This window comes from Eubalaena glacialis, chromosome 4 (assembly GCF_028564815.1).
Source record: "Eubalaena glacialis isolate mEubGla1 chromosome 4, mEubGla1.1.hap2.+ XY, whole genome shotgun sequence".
NCBI lineage: Eukaryota > Metazoa > Chordata > Mammalia > Artiodactyla > Balaenidae > Eubalaena > Eubalaena glacialis.
Genome location: NC_083719.1, coordinates 91,293,786 through 91,317,922, shown reverse-complemented (window position 1 = coordinate 91,317,922; position 24,137 = coordinate 91,293,786). Strand labels below are relative to the sequence as shown.

The following is a 24,137-nucleotide window of genomic DNA, read 5'->3' as shown; positions in this document are numbered from 1 at the left end:
TTTCAAGTTTTGATTGCTTATATTCCCAGCACAAATAAGATGCTGGCACATACTAAGTTCTCAATAAATATCTGATGAATCAGGGAATGAAGAGAGATCTTGACTGAACAGTTAACCAATAATGAGAACAAAAAGGAGATATGGAGAAAGGGACTAATTCCTATGGAACCCATGGATCCATCAATAGGTAAAGCCAATTTTTATCCCTGGACTTTGCAGATACTCATGTATTCGAGTTAGGTTTTGGTCACTTGCAACCTAGTTATTAATAAAAAGGCATAATCCTAATATAATTTACACTAATAAATTTGAAAATCTAGATTAAAGTCATGATTTGTAAGGAAAATATAGTTTACCAACATTGGCTTGAGAAGAGACAGGAAGTCCAATTAGTTCAGTAACCACAGAAAAAATTAAGTAGGTAAAAATCACCATATAATAAAGACTTTATGCAAGACTTTTTTCCCTTTTGACTAGACAAGCTTAAAAAAATATATCAAGGATAGCTGAATTCCATGAAGCAAATGCACCAGTTTCATCTCATTTATAAAAAGTTCTATTCCAGAAATGAAAATGACTCAGTGTTAGAAATCTTTGAATAAAATTCACCAATTACAACAATTAAAGATATTGATTTTCCAATATATGCTGAAAAAAATCACTTGATAAAATTCTATACCTACCTCTAGTTTAAATTTTTTAAAGTAGCAAATTAATAATAAAGTAGAACTTAACCAAGGATATCTACCAGAAATTCAGAGCATACATTATCCTTAATGATGGAACACTAAAAGCATTTCCACTCAAGTCAGTAACAACACAAAAATCTCTGCTAAGCACTGCTAGTATCCAACATTGTGTGCCAGATTGCTAAAGCAATCCTAACTAAAAACAAGTTAAGTGAAATATGAATACTGGATAGAAAATAAAGGCTAATCAATTGAAGAAGATGGGATTCTCTTGGATTTTCTAAGACTATACTGACAAACTTTTAAGAGTTCTGCAGTGTCATAAAAGATCAGCACATAAAAAGCAAATTGCTTTTACCACGACAGCAATAACCAACTATAAAATATATTAGGAAAAAAGGTATATTTCACTATAACAACAAAAATAAAATCCCCAGAAATGAATCTGTCAAAAAAACGTATGATTATATAAAGAAATCTTATGAAATCAAGAGAAGCCCACTCCTGGTTTAATGAAGATATAGCGTTTTCTCAAAAAGAAATACTATTGTTATGGTTGACCCTTGAACAACATGGGTTTGAACTGTGTGGGTTCACTTATACATGGTTTTTTTTCAAAAGTATATACTACAGTACTACAAAATCTGCAGTTAGTTGAATCCACAATGCAGAACCACAGATATGGAGAAACCACAGGTATGGAGAGCCAACTATAAATTATGCTCAGATTTTGACTACACGGAAGGTTGGCACCCCTAACCCCCGCCTGTTTAAGGGTCAACTGTAATTCTTTTCAAATCAATACTATAAATTTACTGCAACTAAAATCAAAACTTCAAAAAGATATGCTCACCAATAGCCAGAAAGTTTTGAAAAACATTAGGATGCTTTACCCCCATCTCTGAAAATATACCAGAGAACTATAAGCAATGCATTATTTATTAGGAATATCAAATACCTTAGAGAATTTAACACATCATAAAACAGCATCCCAAATCAGTAAAAATGAACTTCAAATGGTTTTTGGACTTTTGAATAAGTGTAGCTCTGTTCCTTGCACTCTTCACAGAAATCAATTCCAGATGGAGATCTGGATGCACACATAATTATCTTAAAAGAAAATACAGAATATGCTCTATATTTTGAAATGTCATAAAAGTAAGTCATAAGTCAATAAAAATAAGTCATATCAATTTTACTATATATAATATAAAACCTCTCTTTAAAAGAGACACCAAAAGTAAAGCTAAAGACTTAAGTGACCAACTGGGAGAAAACTTTGCAGCAGACATAAAAGACTAATATCTATCCAAACTATATGAAAAACTCCTAACAAATCCATGAGATAAAAAGACAAATCATTCAACAGAAAAATGAGCAGTGTTGGCAAAAGGCAATTCACGTCTAAAATAAATATATGAAAAGATGCCCATCCTCACTAGTGTCAGTTTTTTTTTAATATAAACAATAAAAATGGTAATTTTTTACCTATTAGATTAATAAAAAAATTTTTTAAATCTAAATCAAATGTCCTTAGGGATATGGGGCGCAGGTACTCATTCCTTGCTGAGGAGAAGCTGTAAATTGCTACCAGTCATTTTGGAAGCCAAATGAAGTATCTCTTTAAAACTGCCTAACTCTGGCCCAGCAATTCAAAGCTCAGGCATACACTAGAGAAATCCCTATATGCACATAATCATACAGGATGACATTCTTTCAGCATTGTTTGTAAACAAAAAATGAAAGGGAAACTACCCTAGTGTCCATTATAGACTAAATAGCTTGTGGCACACTATACAAATGTAAACAGGTGAGATTAGGTGAGATTATACTCAAGTAAAGAAACCACATAGAAAAGTTGCAGAATGATATACATATATTTATGTAAAAACTGAAGCTATACATTTTATTTCCTGTAGCTATACATAACATGTATATACATTCACAGAAAAAGGTCTAGATGGAAAGTTAACAACTGTTACTTCTAGGGAAGGTATTGGGATTGAAGGTGACTATAAAAAATAGACTTGTCTTTGATGGTTTTACAAGTAAAATGTCATATACTACATTTGTAATTTAAAATGTAAAGAAAAAGCAATATGCACAAAATGATACATTTTAAGAAAAAATATACACAAAAAATTATCCTTTGTATTTCTTTCTCCCTCCCTTCCTTGATGGCAAACATACAGGAAAGGTTTTAGAAGATTACCTGCCAAAATGATGCTTTAATACTATCTAAAGCTATCTCCAATAAAAACAATACACTCAACTCCTCTATTCTCACCTGAAAAAGAAAGCTCAGTTCAAGATTTGTCACAGCAATACAATTTCAGTTTAGAACTCTTGTTTTAGATATTTACAATCTTCACATAGTACATAATTGTATACTGAAATTTTGCCATATCTTTAGAATATAGTATCTGGGGCAAGGGGAAATAGTTTTTAAAGTTACAACTTAAATCATTATTAACATTTAAGTCGATGGCTTTATTAAGTTTATATACATTTCTAAAAGAACAAAGTACCAAACCAGATTGGCTTATTTCCTCAGCAGTTAACTAACTGTACCTTTCACCATTAAACAAAAACACTTTGATAGTTAAAGTTATCGTCGATCATCTCCTTGTGAGGACTGTTCCTTCTGGCGATTATTCTGTAAAGCTACATCCTAATTAGAATAGAATAGTATTGGTGTTCAAATACAACCAGCTGAATTTTACGAATGACACTACTTTTGAGTGTAAAAACTAACAAGTTTTTAGAACAGTGTGCTTTTGAGAATTGCTTATTTTTAATTCACATATTGAAATCTTGAACCACAAAAACAATGACGATGAGAAAAAGAAGTGCCAGAACTAGCTGGTTTCACAATGGTTATGACAGAAAAGTATAGTCAGCAGTTTCTTCCCAAATAAAAAGGTCATCAGTGGGGAAGAAAAACCTTTGAAGGATATCTTCAATGTTACTTGGAATTTCCCTCACCTATCCTAGGTATCTGTTCAACTGCCTCCTATAGCAAGTTGCCTTGTGAAAGTGCCTCTCATATAAAAGAATAAAAGAGTAAGTTAGAAAGGCTACAATGTAGAGAGGACTAACTAGGCCAGTGTTAGAAAATCTGGATCTCTTTCTGAGATCCTGAGCAGACCTCAGCAGTTTCCTCTTCTGCAATGCAAGAGGGCTGCACTGTCTGACACACCTTCCGGCTCTAACTATGTTTTCATCAAAGGCCACCAAGGAAGGAAACATGCTTTTTTACCTTATAACATGAAGGCATTTTTATAACTATTTTATGTATTGGTTTTATCTTCAGTTTAGTTCAGCAATATTCTACATTAAACACCCAGCGTACCTCATATGTTACAAATATTCAAAAAACACGAGCTTGGTGATGACAATTCAAAAGAAGTCATATCCAAGTAACTGATGTGAAGAGACTCAGAAAATAAATCATTTGAGAATATTCTTTATGTCTTTAAAACAAAAAATAGGTATAATTTTATTTCAAGACACTTGGAAAACAAGGTTGTAAGTTAAACTCAATCTCTTTAATATAAAAGTCTTTATTTAGTCACCTAAGTTTATTTTTACAACAAAGCACTTTTAATGTAATTTAAAACACACATGCTTTGATTGAAGAGTGATTGTAAATGGATCCAGTTTTCTTCCAACTGTGATGACAACTTAGTCATTTCCTCTAGAAGTACTGGCTCTGAAGGAAGCATTTTAAGGTGTAACTGAAAAGAAAAACGATAGTTGAACATTTAATTTAAGAAAATTAAAATTTTGTTTATTCTGGATTTAACTGTTTTACCAAGGAAGCTCAGAAAGTACTATTCTTAATTTTTTTTCTTAAATGCTGGTTTATTACCATCTCCCATCTCCCTCTCCTCTGAGTTCCTTTATGGTACTGTCACTCTTTTAATAGAATTCAAGTGGTCATCACTCTCCTCCACGTAAGGACGGTCCTGATATAGATCCGGAAACAAGGTCCCAGTTCTAACACTAAATCTGTATTTCTGTGCTTCTTTTAAGTTTCTCTTTTCATAGTAACCCATTGTTAATAAATGACCTATGGGCCCTTTGCTTTATTTTCTAAAGATTTAAGTAAACTTATATTCAGGAAGGTAAATTTGGGAAAGAATATAGAAACAATTTATGGCATTTCTATTCTTTTATTCTACATACTACTTTTCAAATAATTTAAAATAATTGGATCAAGTGAAAAGTTGTTTTAGATATTTATGGGATAAATGAAGAATCATATCTGCTATTACTGAAAATCAGCATCATCTACCTCCTTCAATACATTATACTACTGAGATAAACATGAGTTCTCTATTATATTAGTCATAAAAGCAACTGTCATTGTCAAATCATTTGAAACTCCTTCAACCAGGATAGAAGTAAATATTTTGATTTCAACAGTAGAAAAAACAAAACAAAAAATAAACATAAAACCTGACTCTCTTCATGATCATTAAAAAAAACCCTGCCAAAATGTAACTACATTAAAAAGTTAATAGTTTAGTATACTGATCAAATGGATGACACACAAAAGTCAGGGGGTTGAATCAAAATTGTGTTAAAAAACAAAAGTCAACAAAAAACAATTACAAGCTGCTGCCCTATCCAGCCATCCAGTATGGTAGTCACTAGGCACAGGAAGCTATTTAAATTAATTAAATTTCTATAAAGTGAAAAATTCAGCCACAATTCAAGTGCTCAGTAGCCACACACGGTAAGTGTGGATATGGAACATTTCCATCTTTGCAGCAAGTTCTATCAGACAGCACTACTCTAGAGGAGGGCAAGCTGCGAAGTACCGTTTTATATATTAGACTTACCTTTAAAAACAACGCAAGGTATGCCTGGGCTAACTCAAAATCACGCTTTTTGTCCAACATCATCCTGATCATTTTCAAGAAGCTCTTCATAACTTCTACAGAACCACCACAATCAGGAGACAAACTTCGCAGCTCTGTTTCAATTCCTGACGGGCCTAATTCTTTCAGAAGGTTAAGAGCAGCTTCATCTACATTAAGTTTTAATAAGAATCCAGTTATTATCTACAGTCATTTCTTCTAGGAAACTAGTTTACATTTCAAACCCAACATATACTTAAATTGCACAAGAAATTACTTCTATGGCTTAATTTTTGTTTTGCATTTTCAGTAATTTAAGCTTTTTTCCTATTAAGGCTGTTAAAATCTAATTAACACCTAGCAACAGACATTTTAATATGCTCATGAATCAGTCAGAACAAATCCAAATATAAGAAGGCTATAGAGGTATACGCCAAGTTATTAATAGTATTTGCCACTGGGAACAAGATGAGGTGAGGGAATTTATTTTTCTTTCTTTCTATTGTTATAAAAATTATAGAAGTACCACATGATTATTAAGAAACATTAACACTACAGAAATATATGTGGGGAAAGACTCCACCTTAATCTTACCCACCCCAAATCTACTTCTTTTCTCTAGAAGTAAGCACTCTTGTTTCATATGCATCCTACGAAAACATATTCTATACACTTATAACTTTTATATGAGGTATTTGATATTACAATGGCAATGACTATGCTTTTAGCTTTTTGAAAAGGAACACCACCAATGACAAAAGTCTAATACATTTTATTTTCTGCTCTTCAGTATATATTAAATAGTAGTGCTTTTTTTCTTTGTTCCCCCATAAATATAACAAGTTACTCCCTGTATAATCCTGCTCTTCTTTAGCCATCAGTACCATTCTTTGACTTTTGCCAATGTGCACCTGAGTGACACTGGTATGAAAACAAAGCATTTGGATCAGAAAACAAGAGGATAAGTCAAACAGGAGAATGTGATTTTTGTTAATTGCTTACAGCTCTTACTATCATTATTAGCTACAGTCTGTAGCTTTCAAAGTTTAAATCTATTAAAACACTCAATAAATTTTAAAATTGCTTTTTTGTGTGATAATTTGGTAATATCTGAAATTATCTAAGACAAAAGTCTCTGCTGTATTGCAAACTATATTGCAAACTGTATTTTAAGTAAAAACAAAAGCAAAAAAAAAATCCAATTTTCCATAAAGAATAAAGGTTCTCAAAAGATTATTATAATCTCAATATCATCTGAGTTTAGTGTCACTCATTTAATATAACACAAAGCTAAAATTACTTAAGATTAAACCCAAAATTTCAGTCCTTCTGGTTTTTACTTTCAGCTACTGAGAAATCTAATATTTCACTCAATTCTCTTCATATGAAGTAAAATAAACGGAAATACTTGGTAAAATATTTTATAATTTAACTTACATTTATTATTTACCAGTCCTTCCTCAAGTTTCAAGCAGAAATCTGATTTTTGAGCCAAAATTCCAAGATTTACCACTTTAGACTTAAACAAAAACAAATACACATTATTCAAAAACCATAAATGTAACAAAAAATGTATAGTTTATAATTAAAAGCTATCAGTAATTTACTCTATATCTGTAAAACTGGGTCTTGGTTAAAACTACAAATGTAAAACACAAAATACGCACCCCATATATTTAGAATGCTCCCTCCAATTTGCTTCTTACCTGTTGAGGATCACTATTTTGTTCAGGTGCAGCATATCTGGGTACAAGGCCAGGAACTGTTGGAATAAAAAACGGTGCTGATTTGGGTACTTTCGGTGGTTCCTTTGGTTTATTCTTTTTCTAATTAAGAGAAAATGAGAAAAGGAAAAAAGACTAGTAAGTAATTAAGTATTTAATTCCCACTTAATTTTTAAAAAGTCCAAAAAGTATAAAAAGGAATGAAACTTTTTCAGATTAGGATGCTAAAATAAAATCCCAACCAACCAAAACCACAGATATCCTTAAACTGGGATTCCCAATGCAAACCTCCAGTATTCTTGCTGATAAGGCAGAAGGAAAATGACACGGTTCAGGAGAAGCTCTAAGGCAAAAACAGCTCATTTTCCTGAAACATGAATATTTACGTGAAGAAGTAACAAATAATTTTGAACTTCTTTTATACTGAAATACAACCTTTTCTGCAAAATGGGCTAGAAAGCAAAATTTACATAAATGCTCAACAGTTTTTCAAATTTCTTTTCTCCAAAAGAAATTTGGAGCCAGAGTTAGACTCCACCATTAGAAGTAATTTGGTGAAATTTTTTTGTGAAGCATGGCCCTCATTCTTCTATTTTGTTGGAATTTTTATTTTTCCTTAGTACTTTGTGCTTTTAAAAAGAGAATACTGTTGCTCATTTATAAAATATTTCAAGTGTTAGCAAAATTCTATCACGAAAACCTCCCTTGGAATTCCCACTGACAGAATTCGGTTTTGGTGACTACATTGTTACAGATCACTATCTCAGGAGCATATGGTTAACTGCCTAATAAAGGAGTCGCACAATTTTACCTTACACTATTCCTCTTCCATTCTTTAGGAACCCTGGGGAGTTGCTTTTTGAAAGAAAGCCAGGGATACTTGAGGCCTCCTGGAGGCACAGCATAAAAGAAAGTTGTTACATGAAAGCCAGACAAAGCACTGCCACTAGCAATGAAAGCACAGCCCTTCTTTGTGATGGTAGAAAGTGTAGTAAGCGTCACAGTTACTCTTCTAACTCGTTGTTCTTGAGTTAGAAGGCAGACGGTCACTGAGTTGTAAATAAAAACAAAGGGCTTTGGAGAAGTTCCACAGGGCTCTGGAAATAACCTAATTTCATAAAGAAAACCTAAAGTAGAAAAGTTACCCACAAGACAAAAATAAAAATTCTAACCTCTTTCATTCAGAAGGAAATAAAAATATTGGAGGTGTTAGCATATTTCTCTCATAAAGAGCATTCACTCAGGTTTCTGTATGTTTTTATGCAGAACAAACTATATCTGAGCAAGAAGCAGAGTGGCCCCCAAATTTAGCTCAATTACTTGGACATTACTCTAATTGCTCCCTTCACACTCACCTACTTGTACTTTTTAATGTATTGCTTTTAAAGCTGTTCCATAAAGTAGTCCCTTTACGGCTGACAAACTAGACAACATAATGGAGAGATTTCATAACTATGTGCCTGGACAACATACCTTCATGCTGATGCCTAATCTTTCAAAAAGTGAGCAAGTAAAAATAAGCACTTTTAAATTCTGTGAGTCAAATTAACATGTGAAAACCTCTCTCTTTTCTTACCCAAGACACACATAACTTTTCTTGTGCTAAGTTATTAGTTACAAAAATACTGCACCTTGTCATAGTTATGTCAGTGCTCCTTACACTTTTTTTAATGCCAGCCCTTAATGTGACTTAGTACACACATAACCTCTGGTGACTGTATGCATTTCATAAAACAATACTTACCCTAATTATCAGAGGATAGTCTCTGAAATTTTCTACTCTAGTCTATATCTTTCAATTGCTTTTGCTACTCACAAATAGGGGTCATGAAACATGCTTTTAAAAAATTAATTTATGCCATAATTGTCCATTTTTAATGTAAAATTGTAAACTCCTCAAGGACAAAGGGCCTAAGTTTTTTTCCACTGCTGTCTCAGGACACTACCCAGTACCTAGCTCATATTAACTTACGTGCCTGAACCCAACAGCAAATCTTCTTATAGCTGACAGAGCAGGGTGTGGTATGATAAAGGGTGACTGAAGCTTACTTTTAAAAAGACAGTGAAAGTATTCTAATCCCCAAAATGTCTAGCAATAGAAACATCACACATTATGGCAATTTTTTTTTTCTTATTTCAGAAGTTAAAAAAGTAATTTATTAGGCTGGGCTTAAAACATCCAATTTCTAATAGCTCTGTAGTTGCAGGCTATACTTTTGCTATATCCAAAGGTCCTTGATTGCCCTCAAAGTTGATATATATATAGAGAGAGAGAAAATCTTGCGATAATCATACTAGATTAAATGCATTTAACCAAATGGTATTCTCTTTACTACCTTAGGCATCACCTGCTCCTCCTAAAGCCCTCAAAGTAAGGGAAGCTATCTCTACTAAAGAAAATACTTTTGGAATGTGTCTTTAGGGGCCAATATTAAGTGTACTATAGTATTACCTTAATAACATCAAGATTAAGAAGATTTTTCCACCGGGATTCAGGAAGGAGTGACAGAGTCACCAGCTGCTCATTCAACTGTTCTGGAGAGTCATACTCTATCATTTCATCACTTGGTTCTACGGTTTCTTCTGATAATTCTACATCTTAAAACAAAAAATTTTCAGGTAAAACAAATTAATGCTGAATGAGATTTTTATCATATAAAAGCAACTTAGTTCATTCTAAATCCATTAGTATTTCATAACATGTTCACTCAATACAGCCTTGTAAAATCTTTCTATTTATTTAGTTCATCTTCTTATTTTCTCATATTAACTACAGTTCCCATCACCAGACTCAAAACATTTCTCCACTGGTATACTATTTGATATCAATACCACATCAATTATATCTTTGCATAAATTCATGAAGTCATTCAAAATATTTCATATAAGCTAAAAAATACTTTGATTGAATGCATTAAATTTTGCCTTCAGTAGCAATATCCTGCATGTTAGGTTTATTATATTACACTTCAAAAACTACTTTACTATTTTGTGATTACCTTGGGTTTGACAAGTACCAGGAAGCATCACTACTGAAGGAACATAATCTGTGGGAAGTGGCCGTAATGAAACAACTGAATACAGGGAAATATTGGACCTGAGAAACAAAAACATAAGCAATATTGTAAAACTTATAAAAATATGTTCAGGGAAACTTCAATTACTGGTAATAATCTCCACAACCTTGAATTTGGCTATAAATTCTGATCACTTGTAAGTTAAAAAAAGATCTCAAAAATAGATAGTATTAATTTGAAAATGCTGATTCATATCATAGATGTCATCACAAGAAAGGTGTGCATACACATTATTAATGGAGTCTTTATTTCTAATGTAGCACAAAAAACTATTGGGTTGGCCAAAAGGTTCGTTCGTTTTTTCCCCTAAGATGGCTCTAGTAGCACTTAGTTGTCTTCAACTTCATTCGAAACAATTTTGTTAGATTGTATGTGACAGCTGTCATATCAGCGTGCATTTAAAAAAAGACTTATCAAAATTGGTGAATTTTTGTGTAGCCATTTTAATATTGAAAATGGAAGAAAAAAAGCAACATTTTTGGCATATTATGCTTTATTATTTCAAGAAAGGTAAAAATGCAACCAAAATGCAAAAAAAGATTTGCGCAGTGTATGGAGAAGGTGCCTTGACTGATAGAATGTGTCAAAAGTGGTTTGCGAAGTTCTGTGCTGGAGATTTCTTGCTGGACAATGCCCCACTGTCAGGTAGACCAGTTGAAGTTGATAGCGATCAAAGAGAGACATTAATTGAGGACAATTAATGTTATACTAGGCAGGAGATAGCCAACATACTCAAAATGTCCAAATCAAGCGTTGAAAATCATTTGCACCAGCTTGGTTATGTTAATCGCTTTGATGTTTCTGTTCCATGTAAGTTAAGTGAAAAAAACCTTGACTGTATTTCCGCATGCGATTCTCTACTTAAACGTAATGAAAACGTTCCGTTTTTAAAACAAATTGTGACGGGCGATGAAAAGTGGAACTGTACAATAATGTGGAATGGAAGAGATCGTGGGGCAAGCGAAATGAACCACCAACAACCAAACCAAAGGCCGGTCTTCATCCAAAGGTGATGTTGTATATATGGTGGGAATGGAAGGGAGTCCTCTATTATGAGCTCCTTCCAGAAAACCAAACAATTAATTCCAACAAGTACTGCTCCCAGTTAGACCAACTGAAAGCAGCACTCGACGAAAAGCATCCAGAATTAGTCAACAGAAAACACATAATCTTCCATCAGGATAACGCAAGACCGCATTTGTTTCTTTGATGACCAGCAAAAACTGTTACAGCTTGGCTGAGAAGTTCTGATTCATCTGCCGTATTCACCAGACAATGCACCTTCGGATTTCCATTTATTTCGGTCTTTACAAAATTCTCTTAATGGAAAAAATTTCAATTCCTTGAAAGACTGAAAAGGCACCTGGAACAGTTCTTTGCTCAAAAAGACAAAAAGCTTTAGGAAGGTGGAATTAGGAAGTTGCCTGAAAAATGGCAGACGGTAGTGGAACAAAAGGGTGAATACATTGTTCAATAAAGTTCTTGGTAAAAAATGAAAAATGTGTCTTTTATTTTTACTAAAAACTGAAGGCACTTTTTGGCCAACCCAATATTTATCTGAGAGATCAGTAATGGATAATACTTTTATAAGGTAACATAACATCCATATATTTATATTGCTTTGACAAATGACAACCTTCATATAAGGAAATTATAAATGAAGTAAAAATGGACTGAGAGAATTAAGTCAGAGAGAGAACATGCTGATCAGATTCTTGGGGGGTTGCTGAACAGTCATAGATTTCCCCTTTCTAGAATGGTCCTCTAAGTGCTACCTGACCCTGCACCATGGCCTTGGATGACTAATCAAGATGTGGATACCTGTCCCAAAGTGGGCTAATCAGATTCTGTTTCCCAAACATAACGAATCTGGAATGGAAAATAAAAATTGGAAATATCAGATTCTGAGTTAATAGCTGTACTATATGCTCTTGTTGCTGAGGTACCACAGCTACCGTTCTTCTGTTGTCTTGATTGTTCAAGCCTCAAAGATTCCAGGAGATACTCCATTTTGCTTATTAAGATGGCCAGAATCTATTTCTATTATATAGTGAATTTACTTTCATATCCTAAAAAGCCAATTAGAAAATCTTGTAATTAGAAAAGGAATTCATTTTTTCCTCTTCCTCAATGATAAGAGTTAAAAGAATCAGGCATCTAAACTCAGAAAACAAACAAAAATTTTCTAGACCCAGATAATGGATCATTTATTTTGAACTCTTATATGTTCATCACCATTAGAAGACCACCATAAAGATCTGTACATGGCTATGAAAAGTTACGCAACTAAAATGAATCTTAGAAAGTATTTTGCCCACACTTATGCCTTATTTTATAGATAAAGGAGTCTGAAGTTGAGAAGTGACTAGCCAAGGTCATAAAGGGGTATTGAGGCAGTGGCAGGAAGACCAGCCTGGCTGGGGATATACCTTTTCTAAGATTTTTAAACTCACTTATCCTTTCTGCAAATAAAAGCCAAATAGGATAACAGATAAAAATCAATCATGTGGTTTAGAATACACACTTGAGCAAAGCTATCTAAATTATCAAGCAGATGTTGACTTAGTCATAGACTTATGGTGAACTTTGTGACATTTCCATTTTATAAGTTAAAAAAAAAACCTAAAGGGCAATGTTAGCAACTATGATTGTCTGACAATATCATCTTCCTTTTCCTTCTTACCCCAAAGAGAACTGTATACAAGAACTTACCATAGATAAATTCCAAGGTGGTCCACATGGGAAGTGGCCAGAAAGTCTCCAGTAGGGGACATAGTAACATTAAGAGGAGCTGAGTCCAACAAAAAGCTGTCTATAAGGCTATAGAAAGAATCAAGATGTTAAAATATTTGAACTCTACCAAAAAGGATATAATTCACAAAATACATGTTTGCTAAAAGAACAAAGGGTAAGAGATGCAGAAATTTTCTTTTTTAAATCACCAACACCAGAAAGTCATCACTAACAAAGAGCTTTGTTAACTAAGTTACTACGTGAAAATAATCTCCTTAATGAGAAAGACCCAGAGCAGAGCACTAAATAGACCAATTAACTGGAGAAAGAGTTTCAACAACAGGGAGAATACAGGAGGAAATGCTGTTTTTCTGGAATGCCATTTTGGTAGACTTGGAAACAATTCTAAAGATGTCACACATTTAAAATAGATTATCAGTACTCTCCTGTATTTGTTATTTCAATGAAAATAATAAAAGGTATAGGCAATAGAAGAAAGTAATAAAATCGTTATAAATAATAAGAGAATGGTAGTGGAAAAAAAATTTGAGCAATTCTGTTTTTCAAATAGGTAACCATGCTATACATGAAACATGAAAATTCAGTCTATACAGCATAACCATAAAGCAGCTTATGGAAACTAGTCTCACAGCTTCAAAAAGCTGTGAGCAGGGGTTGAAATTGGGGAGGAAAAGGGAGCAATCACACTCAAGAAGAAGACTCAGAATAGGCTTCTCAGAAAACAGTGTGTGAGATAAGCCTTACAAATGGACAGGAATTCAATGGATGTTGATGGTAAAGAAAGCATCTTCTGGGTGAGGGAAATGTGGAGGGCAAGGTGAGGGAAAACACTGTCTAGCGAGGAGTGCAGTTTGGTCTTGAATACCAAACATCTGAGTTTGTTTTTGTCTTTTAATAAATGGAAAGTCACTACAGGCTTTTGAGCAGATAGTGCTGTAATCTTCACTTTCATAAGAAAATCTGCTAGCAGAATGTAGAATATATCTGAACAGAAAGAACAGTGAGATTATGGTAGTAGTCATCTAACAAGCAGTGAAGATTTAAACTAGGATGGTGGAAGCAGGAAGTTTAACGAGGTGAATTTAAGGAGCAAAAGAAAGGCCTAACACATTGGCATCCTGCAGAAGAGGCTTCTTAGGCTGGCTAAGAGTGTGAATACCTTGTATACTTTAAGAGGAGTATACTGGTTTTAATCAGGGCTGTTTTAAAAACTACTTTATTCACTGAAGCCAATACATTATCCATGAGAAGCCATGGCAAGATGACTGAAGCTCAGAATGTACATTAAATAAACCAAATTATTTCAAGAAAGCAAATGACAGGAGTTAACACTTTTTGTAGTGCTCCATGCTAGGAAGTATCCTGAGCACTTGTGCCTATTAATTTAATCCTCACAACCCTATGAAGCAGATCCATCCTAACTATACACATTAGAAAAATGAGGCCCAGTAAGATTTAAAAACTTGCTCAAGGTAGAAAGTAACTGAGCCATATCTGTCACCAAGCAGTCTGCACACTTAATCACTATAAGCTCAGTAATACCATTACTGAAACTAAAGGTACAACAGTTTGATAGCACACACACCCAAAAGATGCCTACACTGGTGATTCATGAAGCACACTCTGAGCAGCTCAAAATGAAGACTTTCCAATGGAAGCATTAAATGACTTATCCATGATAAAATCTCTCTCAATGTGTTCATCACAGAGTGATTAACAATGTGAACCTTAACTAATGAATGCAAGGTAGTAGGACAAGACTAAAATTAGGAGCACTACAAACCAAAGTGTGCTCAGGACAATGACTGATGTTTAATTTTCACTTATGGGGAAAAAGGTGAGTAATAATCTGATTTCTGCTCAACCCTTCTTTGGAAACTCACAAGAACAGCTGCTCTTGGGGATCAAAGGAATTGGGGAGAAGGACGTTTGCTAAACACTTATTATATACCAGAGACTGTAAAATTATTTGTTAATTCATTTAATGCAAACAACCCAGAGCAGAAACTTTATCTCCATGTATACTGATGATTAAACCTAAACTCAGCAATTTCAGATCTTACCATTTCTTCTTTGTCTTAATATTTGTTCACTAGAAGTTTAAGTGTGTGAGGGGTGAAACTCCCTAACATGTTCAGAATCTATCTGTTAAAAAGAGAAATCTACTGCTTGAGCAAATTTATTTTACTTGATACTATAATTGCTTTGGCAAATTCATTGTGCAGTGTGACTTCCACAGCTGTTGTGTGTGGGTAGGCTGGCCTTCCATTATGTGAAAGCATCAAATCGAGGAAGGTGGTTTCCACATACATAGCATATTTTACATGGCCAAATTAGTTCATAAAGCTTAAGTCTACACGCTTAATCCCAGACCTAACTACCATATAGTCTCCTGCTAATCCTACAAAATGGAAAGTCTCAGGTAAATTATGTTTTTTGAGAGAAAAACTGAGAAAAAATTCCCATTTTAAGGGATCAGATTTTCAAGTACAGAGCTCCTCATAAACAGGTAACATTAACCCACTTCTGATTATATTCTAAACAAATGCAGAGAATGTCTAGATGTTCAATCTCCAAAGTGATGGAATCACCTTACAAAGGAAACTTCAATGAATAGAATAAAGGGATAGTTTTGCCTCAGTGAGAAATGCAAAACAATGTTCTACTGCAATTATTCTCATGTAATGCTCCTCAGAAAGCAAGGTCAGGGGGATGAGACAGAAAAAAAATGCAAAATTCTATTAAAACTATTTAATTTTATATTTTTCTCACCCCCAAAAGAGTTCAACCTAAACTTCTAGGAGATTAAAAGCAACCAGAAATTACAGGTGGTAGTGGTAGGGGATGATAGATAATTTCAGGGATAAAAAATTTCAACTCTGGGGACTTCCCTGGTAGTGCAGTGGTTAAGAATCTGCCTGCCAATGCAGGGGACATGGGTTTCAATCCCTGCTCTGGGAAGATCCCACATGCCACAGAGCAACTAAGCCCATGCACCACAACTGCTGAGCCTGTGCTAAAGCAGTATTTTATCAAAATAAAATAATAAAAAAATAAATAAAATTTAAAAAAAAAGAAATTAAAAAAAAATTTCAACTCTGCTTCTCTGAGAATCCTACAAACACAAGAAAATTTTCAGCACTTAAACAAACAAAAAAAACTTTACAGGAAACAGTTCAGTACCTATGCAATTTGCTTTAATAATTTATTTTTTTGGCTGCATTGCGTCTTCGTTGCTGCATGCAGGCTTTCTCTAGTTGCGGTGCACAGGCTTCTCATTGCTGTGGCTTCTCTTGTTGTGGAGCATGGGGCTCTAGGCACACGGGCTTCAGTAGCTGTGGGGCGTGAGCCAGTAGTTGTGGCTCGCGGGCTCCACAGCACAGGCTCAGCAGTTGTGGTGCATGGGCTTAGCTGCTCCGCGGCATGTGGGATCTTCCTGGACCAGGGCTCGAACCCGTGTTCCCTGCATTGGCAGGTGGACTCTTAATCACTGCGCCACCAAGGAAGTCCCTGCAATTTGTTTTAGATAGGCACAATTCCTGACGGATACATCTGTATGTTACCACACACACCAAAGGTTTACTCATACGTATCACTTTTTAGCCTTTGTAATGAGTATATTCATTCTTTACATATTTAACATGTTATGTAAATGATAAAACTGCTTACTGAAGAAAAAACTAGGACTCTCCAAAGGTTGCCATACTAATTATGTTTAAAAAAAATGGGGGAAATCAAAAAACCCAACAGAGGACTTCCCTGGTGGTCCAGTGGGTAGGAAAGACACTGCACTCCCAATGCAGGGGGCCTGGGTTCGATACCTGGTTGGGGAACCAGATCCTGCATGCATGCTGCAACTAAGAGTCCGCATGCCGCAACTAAGAAGTCCACATGCCTCAGTGAAGATCCCTTGTGCCGCAACTACGACCCAGCACAGCCAAAATAAAAAAATAAATATTAAAACAAAAACAAAAAAACCCAACAGTTACCTATGGTTGTATGATGAAATACTGATCCTTCCTTCCTTATTATCTTCTACATCAAGAAAACCAAATCATCCTTAGAACATATGACACAACCCAAGCAAGGCTGATATCACAACTTTTGGGGAATGTCTTTCCCCTATGCTTATTACAGCAAAATCTCATTAACAAACTATGTCGCCTTGGGCAAATCACTTAACTTCTCTCTGAGCCTCCATTTCCTCATTTGTAAAAGAGGACTAAAAAACAGTACTTATACCTAATAGGATATGAGAAAAGATGAAAAATAAAAGCATATAAAGTGCCTAGCAGCTCATGGTAAATGTTAGCTTGGCTGCAGTTAGGCAGCAGCAGTTGTATGATACTGCTTTTCAACCTTTCTCATTTGCTCCACTTCAAATCTTAACCAAAAAAGTAGTTTTTTCTTTATTAAAAATATACTTTGGTCCAATCATTATATTTTCTTTTAACAATCCCTATGTGACTCACTTCTTGCTCTGGTGTTTCTCCCAGCTTAATGCCTCTGTATTCACTTAAAATCGCCTGTGTTCACCGAAAAATAAGATACCTGAGTTGAAAATCTATAGATTTAAATCTGTTCATCTTTTTACTAAAATAAGAAATTCAGCAAAAAAGGCTAATGCTGAGTCAAAGACTGGTGGCTTTGAACGCTATTTTCAGATCCTAATTCTTCCATTCCAAAAAAACCTTACCACTTTAAAAAAATATTTTGCCAATGTAGTACTACTGAACATTAACCTGTCTCTCCCATCTAACGTGAACTTAAACTACTAAAAAGGAAAATGAAAAGGGCATTGTGTCAACTCTATTTTCTGTACAACTTTCCTACTGTAAAGTAATTCAACTTATAATGTTCACTTTTAGATAGAAGCAAAAGTCCAAGAAGCAAAAGACTAATCAATATTTCTAATGGTACCTTTAGAAAAAAGTTGTTTTTTTTTTTTTTTAATTAAGAAAGTACCAACTTGAGGTGAACGTTTTGAAGCTGAAGGACACAGTCAACTAATTATATTTTGCTTTACTCTATTTTAAGTACAAAAGAGACACACCTGTGGACCAAATTCCCTAGTTATTAGAGTTGGACCCATTAGTGACACTCTACTGTGCATATTTCCAAATCCAGTATGTATGCTGTATAGACAGCTCTGCCTCATTCCTATATCAAACTTAAAGGGAAATAAGTACATCAGGGTTTTTCCTTTCTAAAGGTCAAATTGCTTTCAGGTATGAGCTTATCTAATTCCTGAGAAAGAAGAAGAGTAGAATTGGACAAAACTTAGTTTAGGAATATTTCAAAAGATTGAAAAGTACTAGCTTCCTTCTCATCTTTCTCACATATCTCTTTCCTTATGGTATGTTCCTTTTCCCATCACGCCTTTCAAACTCAATCTAAGCAATTCTATGTTAAGTGATATGATTTCAAATTGTATCGATTCCTACATAATTTTTAACAACAAAGTACTCTCTCTCTCAAATTATTGAACAGAATTAATGTTTTTTCTTCAAGTGCTGTTTTAGTAGCAAGTTTCAATCTATGGCAGATTTCTGAACACTGTTGGGTTTTACCCAAATCTTAAGACACACATTTTCATTACTTTAAGGTATCTAAATGTCTTTTTTCAAGAATTATGTTAGAGACAGAAAATACATAATACACACAAAGCAAAGTGTTCTGATCTCTTAACTAAATTCAATATCAACAACAACAACAAAAACAAAAAAATACTCAAAACAGAAGTTTGTAGTCCTGAAGTATGATCTCTACTTTGGAGTATCAAAAAGGCCAAATGTGCTTTCTTAAAGGTTTATGCAACTCACTTCTATATCTCAATTTTGCAGGAATAGAGAACCTAAGAGATTGGATTTTCCTATTATCTTTTATGGCACTAATCTCTGCTGTTTGAGATCAAAAACACTCCAAGGATAAAATATAGTCAGGTTAGAAAAATCCCCAGATATATTCACATTCAAAGAGTACATAATCCATTAACAACAGGTAAAAGTCACATGTAATGACAATGAGTGAGAAAACCTCTGATAAGGTTAGAGATTTAAAAACTCACCACCCAGATGGAAGGTCCCAAGTTCTAATAGAGCAATCCATTGAAGCACTTATTAACCAACGACCATCAGGACTGAAAGCCTTTAAATTAAAAAAAAAAAAAAAAGAATGCATATATAAATATATGTGTGTGTGTGTATATGTATGTATTTCTGTATGTACGTTTGTGTCTGTATATTTAACAGCTTAAAGAATACAAGAAATGAAAAGATAATGCATGCTTCATTAAAAAATGTTTGAAGTATAAAATTTACATCTTATTACATAAAATACCATCTTATATACCACTGATTTGGATACAGCTAAGGACTAAGCTTTTACATGAATTATAAAAAGTTTTAAAAATGAATAGTTTCACCCAACTTTCAATTTCTACTCCATAATCTCCTGTATTTATAGACAGTTAACAAACTGTTTGACTACTAATTGTTTTTAACATAAAACTGCTGTTCTGAGAACATTCTATTAAAAATATTTTGTGAGCCTAATTTCAATTATAAAGTATCTGTGAAAGCAACAAAAGCTACATTTCCTTGAAAAGCATCTATATATTAGAATGGCTTTCTAAGGATGATTTTGAAGAATGCAAATTCTCTTAATATAGTGAAGTTACTGAAGAAGTCCTTCTGCTTGTACTTATAGATTCAGTTAAAAGTCTTTTCTTCCTTAATGATGTTTTATTTCCAAAGTATAAATTAAAACCACAATAATCATATTTTCAAAATAAATTTAAGTAATAAACTACTTATGCCACCATGAAGAAGTTATATCTTCTCTGTAGATAAAAATGGAAAAATAATAGCTCTCTGCCTGCAGCACATGAGCTTTAAACCAAGTCAAATGTAAAAGAAGACCCAAAAGGAAAAACTTTAAGGTTTATAATGGTAGTAGATTGTTCATCCAGGAGTGTAAACACACCACAGGGATTATGACCATCCATATTAGCAAATAATAGTGGGATAAGTGAACTCCAACTTGGTCATGGGGCTGCGATGATACTGTGGAAACTCAAACCTTAAGGTGCAGAGAACTCAATTTACAGAAGGATAGTGCAGATAATAAAGTATGGGAAAATGACTTTGATAGGTGAAGTCATGTTATAAATGCTCATAGATTTAATGGAACAGGAGTAATTTATTAGTGACTAGGGGAAACTCCAGACGTATAACTCGAAAGTAAAGTTTGAAAAGGAAAGAAATAGGAAGAGCAAGACGGCATTGACAGATGTTTTCAAAAATGCAATTTCATCAAAATTACTCCACTCCCACCCCCATTTCTATAGATGCTGTCACAACAAATTCTGTTGATGGGTAGTTCTGCCAATCTCTTATCTGCAGAATAACACAATTTCCTGACCATTAACCCCCCACCCCTGATTTTTAAGGAAATGGGGGTAAACATTGCAAATTCAGATTTTTGGTGTGAGAACTGATAAGTAAAAGTAGCTGTTGGGAGTGTCACTAAGTAGGATTTTATTTTATTTTTTCTGTTTCAAGTAAATAAAGGTATCTGCAATTGATGCAAAGTCTTCAACTTACACTTTTTAAACTAGAGTACTTATTACCACATTTCTCACTATAAGAACATAATAGTAAGCTAAAACACATTTTTATTAATTAAACTCTTTTGAAGTTAAGATATATAAACTGTAGAAATAACACTAAACTAGAATGAACCAAGAATCAGATATTCCAGGTCTCCTATTAATTCATTATGAATGTAGAAAAATAGAAATGAGTTCTCTCAGCTTAGTTTAATATTAAGTCAAAAATGATACACTTATGTTTCAATGATTCACTCTCCAAAGTATATTCTGGCCTTGTTTAAAAAGAAAAAAATGAACTCTGGGATTTATACTTTAATGGCATTAACTTCCTGAGAAATATTAAACTTCTTTTAATTCTAAATTTTCCTTAAAAATCTCTTCTTTGAAAATTAGTCTCCTAATTATTTATTTTGAACATCTCCTCATATGATGAGTTTAATGCTATTAAAAGATAAGTCTCAATTATTTGAACTTTTTAAACCTAAACAGAAATAGAAATGAATCAAGTTTTATTTAAACATATAAAGTTTGTTTTACCATGTCATTTATTTGGCCTTGGTGTCCAGAAAACTCTCTGACAATCTTCCTAGTTTCTATGTCCAAAACACTAATGGAGAAGTCGTCCAAGGCGAGTCCCAGAATGCCACTAGCAAGATAAATGCAACAGTTTTAATGAACAAACAAACAAACAAAAAACCTTGAACTAAAATCTCACAGTCATTTAAATTTTGTTAATCAAGTATACCTTTGGGGGAAATTAAGCAAAATGCTGTTCTTTTATATGAAAAGTCTGGTTTTTCCCACTTGGTAAATTACCTACAGTTGACCACTTTACATGAGGGTTAGGGCGCCACCCCTCTGCAGACAAAAATCTGCATATAACTTTACAGTTGGGGGACTTCCCTGGTGGCACAGTAGTTAAGAATCCGCCTGCCAATGCAGGGGACACGGGTTCGATCCCTGGTCTGGGAAGATCCCACATGCCACGGAGCAACTAAGCCCGTGCAGCACAACTACTGAGCCTGCACTCTAGAGCCCGCGAGCCACAACTACTGATGCCCACGCGTCTAGAGCCCATGCTCCGCAACAGAAGAAGCCACCGCAATGAGAAGCCCACGCACTGCAACGAAGAGTAGCCCCAGCTCGCCGCAACTAGAAAAAGCCTGTGTGCAGCAACGAAGACCCAATGCAGCCAAAAATAAATTTTTTAAAAAAAGATGATATTAACTTTACAGTTGGCCCTCCATGTCCATGGTTCTGCATCTGTGGACTCAACCAACCGTGGATCATGTAGTGCTACAGTGAGTATTTAGTGAAAAAAAGTGGTGTTTAAGTGCACCTGCACAGTTCAAACCTGTGTTGTTCAAAGGTCTACTGTACTTAAATTAAGAACTAAAAACATCAAGAAGAAAGTCCATTATCATTAAAAGAAAAACTTTACCTGTCTCTATGTAGCAGCATCATATTTGGAGATGAATCAAGGCTCACAGAATGAATTAAAACTTTGTTTTTAAAGTTCCAGAACTTGAGTACTCCTTCACTACCAGTTGTAATTGTCAACTGGTTTAATCCATCCACTGCAACACCTCTAACAGATCCTTTATGGGCTTTAAAGCATATGTTAAAAGAAAAAAGAAATAAGAATTGCAACTGACTCTCTGAACACTACACAAAGAGTGATTCCTTTATTTAAATATCTAGGTTCCCACTATTTAACGCCCCTAAAATCTTTAAATTAATATGGATTTTAGGGAGCAGAGAGATTATTATACCACTTGAGTAATAACAAAATCCATCAGGTTGATGCCATGAAGGTTTCAAAAAATAGTTAAGATTTTCTGCTTAATGCAAGGAGAAGAAAAAAAAGAACCTTTAATTTCTATAATATCCACTTTCCCCTAATACAACTATGACTTCATTCTCTTTATTTCAACATGGTGTTTCAAATAGATATAATGGCAGTATCTGCCACATACAGCTGATGATAACCCATATACAACTTTAGCAAAATGACTGGCACTCAAGAATTTAATAAATGCCAGCAACAGTTATTAGCCTTTTATCTATCTATATTTTTTTAAAAAATAAGAAAAAGAAAAATAAATTCAATACCTTGATCCTTGCCAAAACTTCCTCGGTGTATACCCGACTGCATGTTATATACATCTACAGTTCCTGATGAGAGACCAATCACAGCAAAGTTTCCACAAGAAGTTATATCCACTGCCTTAAGGGAAAAAAAATTAACACAAATGACACAGAAAATAGCTAACATTTTTATTGTACTTTATGGTTTCCAAAGTATTTTTTTTAATCTACTAATTATCTCATTTTTTAAAAAAAGAATGATAAATGAATTGCTTTGTTAATTTTCTTAAACATAACGTAATTGTATTTGGGTGTATTAGAAATATCTGTTTGATTCTATCTCCATTCTCTAAGAAGTATGGAGAAATCCATACTTCCAAGACAGCAAAACATAACCAAAGTTAACTCAATTGAAATTTACTCAGGAGAATGGTATATCAACTGGCCTTCAATTTTTAATTTATTCACAACAGTACTAAAGTCAAAGCATTCCATTGCCTAATTTCTCATTACCTTACTTTTGTAATTGGTTTTATAGCGGATATAACACTGAAACCATATCAGTTGGGATGTCCAATGAAAAAGCCCAAAATATTTTAATTACAACATATTAGGAAGGAAATACATGAGATACTGCATGGAAAACATTTAGTTTATAAGCAGTTTCTGTAAAATAAACTCATATTTTAATACTTAAAGTAGCAATATTATATTAAAAAGATGTCTTTTTTTCTGTTAAAAACATGAGACTGGCTATGTGGTGGGTCATGCCCAGACAAATGCTTCATTGCCACTGTGCATCAGTCAGATGTCACCCACCCAAGAGTTAATTCAAAAGACTGTTGAATTTATGCCTAAAGAAACAGATGACTTCTAAGACCGAAAAGAAAATATTCAACAGAGGATATTTAACTGTGCAAAGCAGCATAAGATTGATACACCACTGAGTCAAGATATATTTACACAGCATCCACAGAAGTATGCTCCACTTACATCTATATTTTTCTAGACAATTATAGCTTATTACTTAAAAAAAGTTTTAGGAAATTATGGACTAACCTTATAAAGCATTCTATCTTCCCAAATAGAACACTAACATAATTTTACCTATTTTGAACAACTCATAAATGTTTATGCTATGTTATATATTTATGCTCTCAGGAACTAATAAAGATACTAGGCTATAACCTACAAGTAATGGCCCCTGATGGCCCTGCTATACAGTAGTCCCCCTTATCTGCAGGGAATATGTTCCAAGACCCCCAGTGGATGCCTGAAGCAGTGGATAGCACCAAACCCTATATACACTACGTTCTTTCCTGTACTAA

General features: G+C 34.0%; 1 protein-coding gene across 1 annotated transcript in view; it reads right to left on the bottom strand.

The window, feature by feature from the left end:
* Positions 1–4,215: 4,215 nt before the first annotated feature.
* WDR36 (WD repeat domain 36) overlaps positions 4,216–24,137 on the bottom strand; it is a 37,090-nt gene continuing 17,168 nt past the window's right edge. Inside the window, exons 13-23 of the mRNA XM_061189512.1 lie at positions 22,834–22,948; positions 22,163–22,328; positions 21,259–21,367; positions 19,177–19,256; positions 13,068–13,175; positions 10,278–10,375; positions 9,731–9,876; positions 7,261–7,380; positions 6,992–7,073; positions 5,537–5,724; positions 4,216–4,426 (exon numbers count right to left, since the gene is read on the bottom strand). Coding sequence (XP_061045495.1) covers positions 4,277–4,426; positions 5,537–5,724; positions 6,992–7,073; positions 7,261–7,380; positions 9,731–9,876; positions 10,278–10,375; positions 13,068–13,175; positions 19,177–19,256; positions 21,259–21,367; positions 22,163–22,328; positions 22,834–22,948 — 1,362 coding nt within the window. The 3' untranslated portion in view covers positions 4,216–4,276. The remainder of the gene's footprint in view (positions 4,427–5,536; positions 5,725–6,991; positions 7,074–7,260; positions 7,381–9,730; positions 9,877–10,277; positions 10,376–13,067; positions 13,176–19,176; positions 19,257–21,258; positions 21,368–22,162; positions 22,329–22,833; positions 22,949–24,137) is intronic.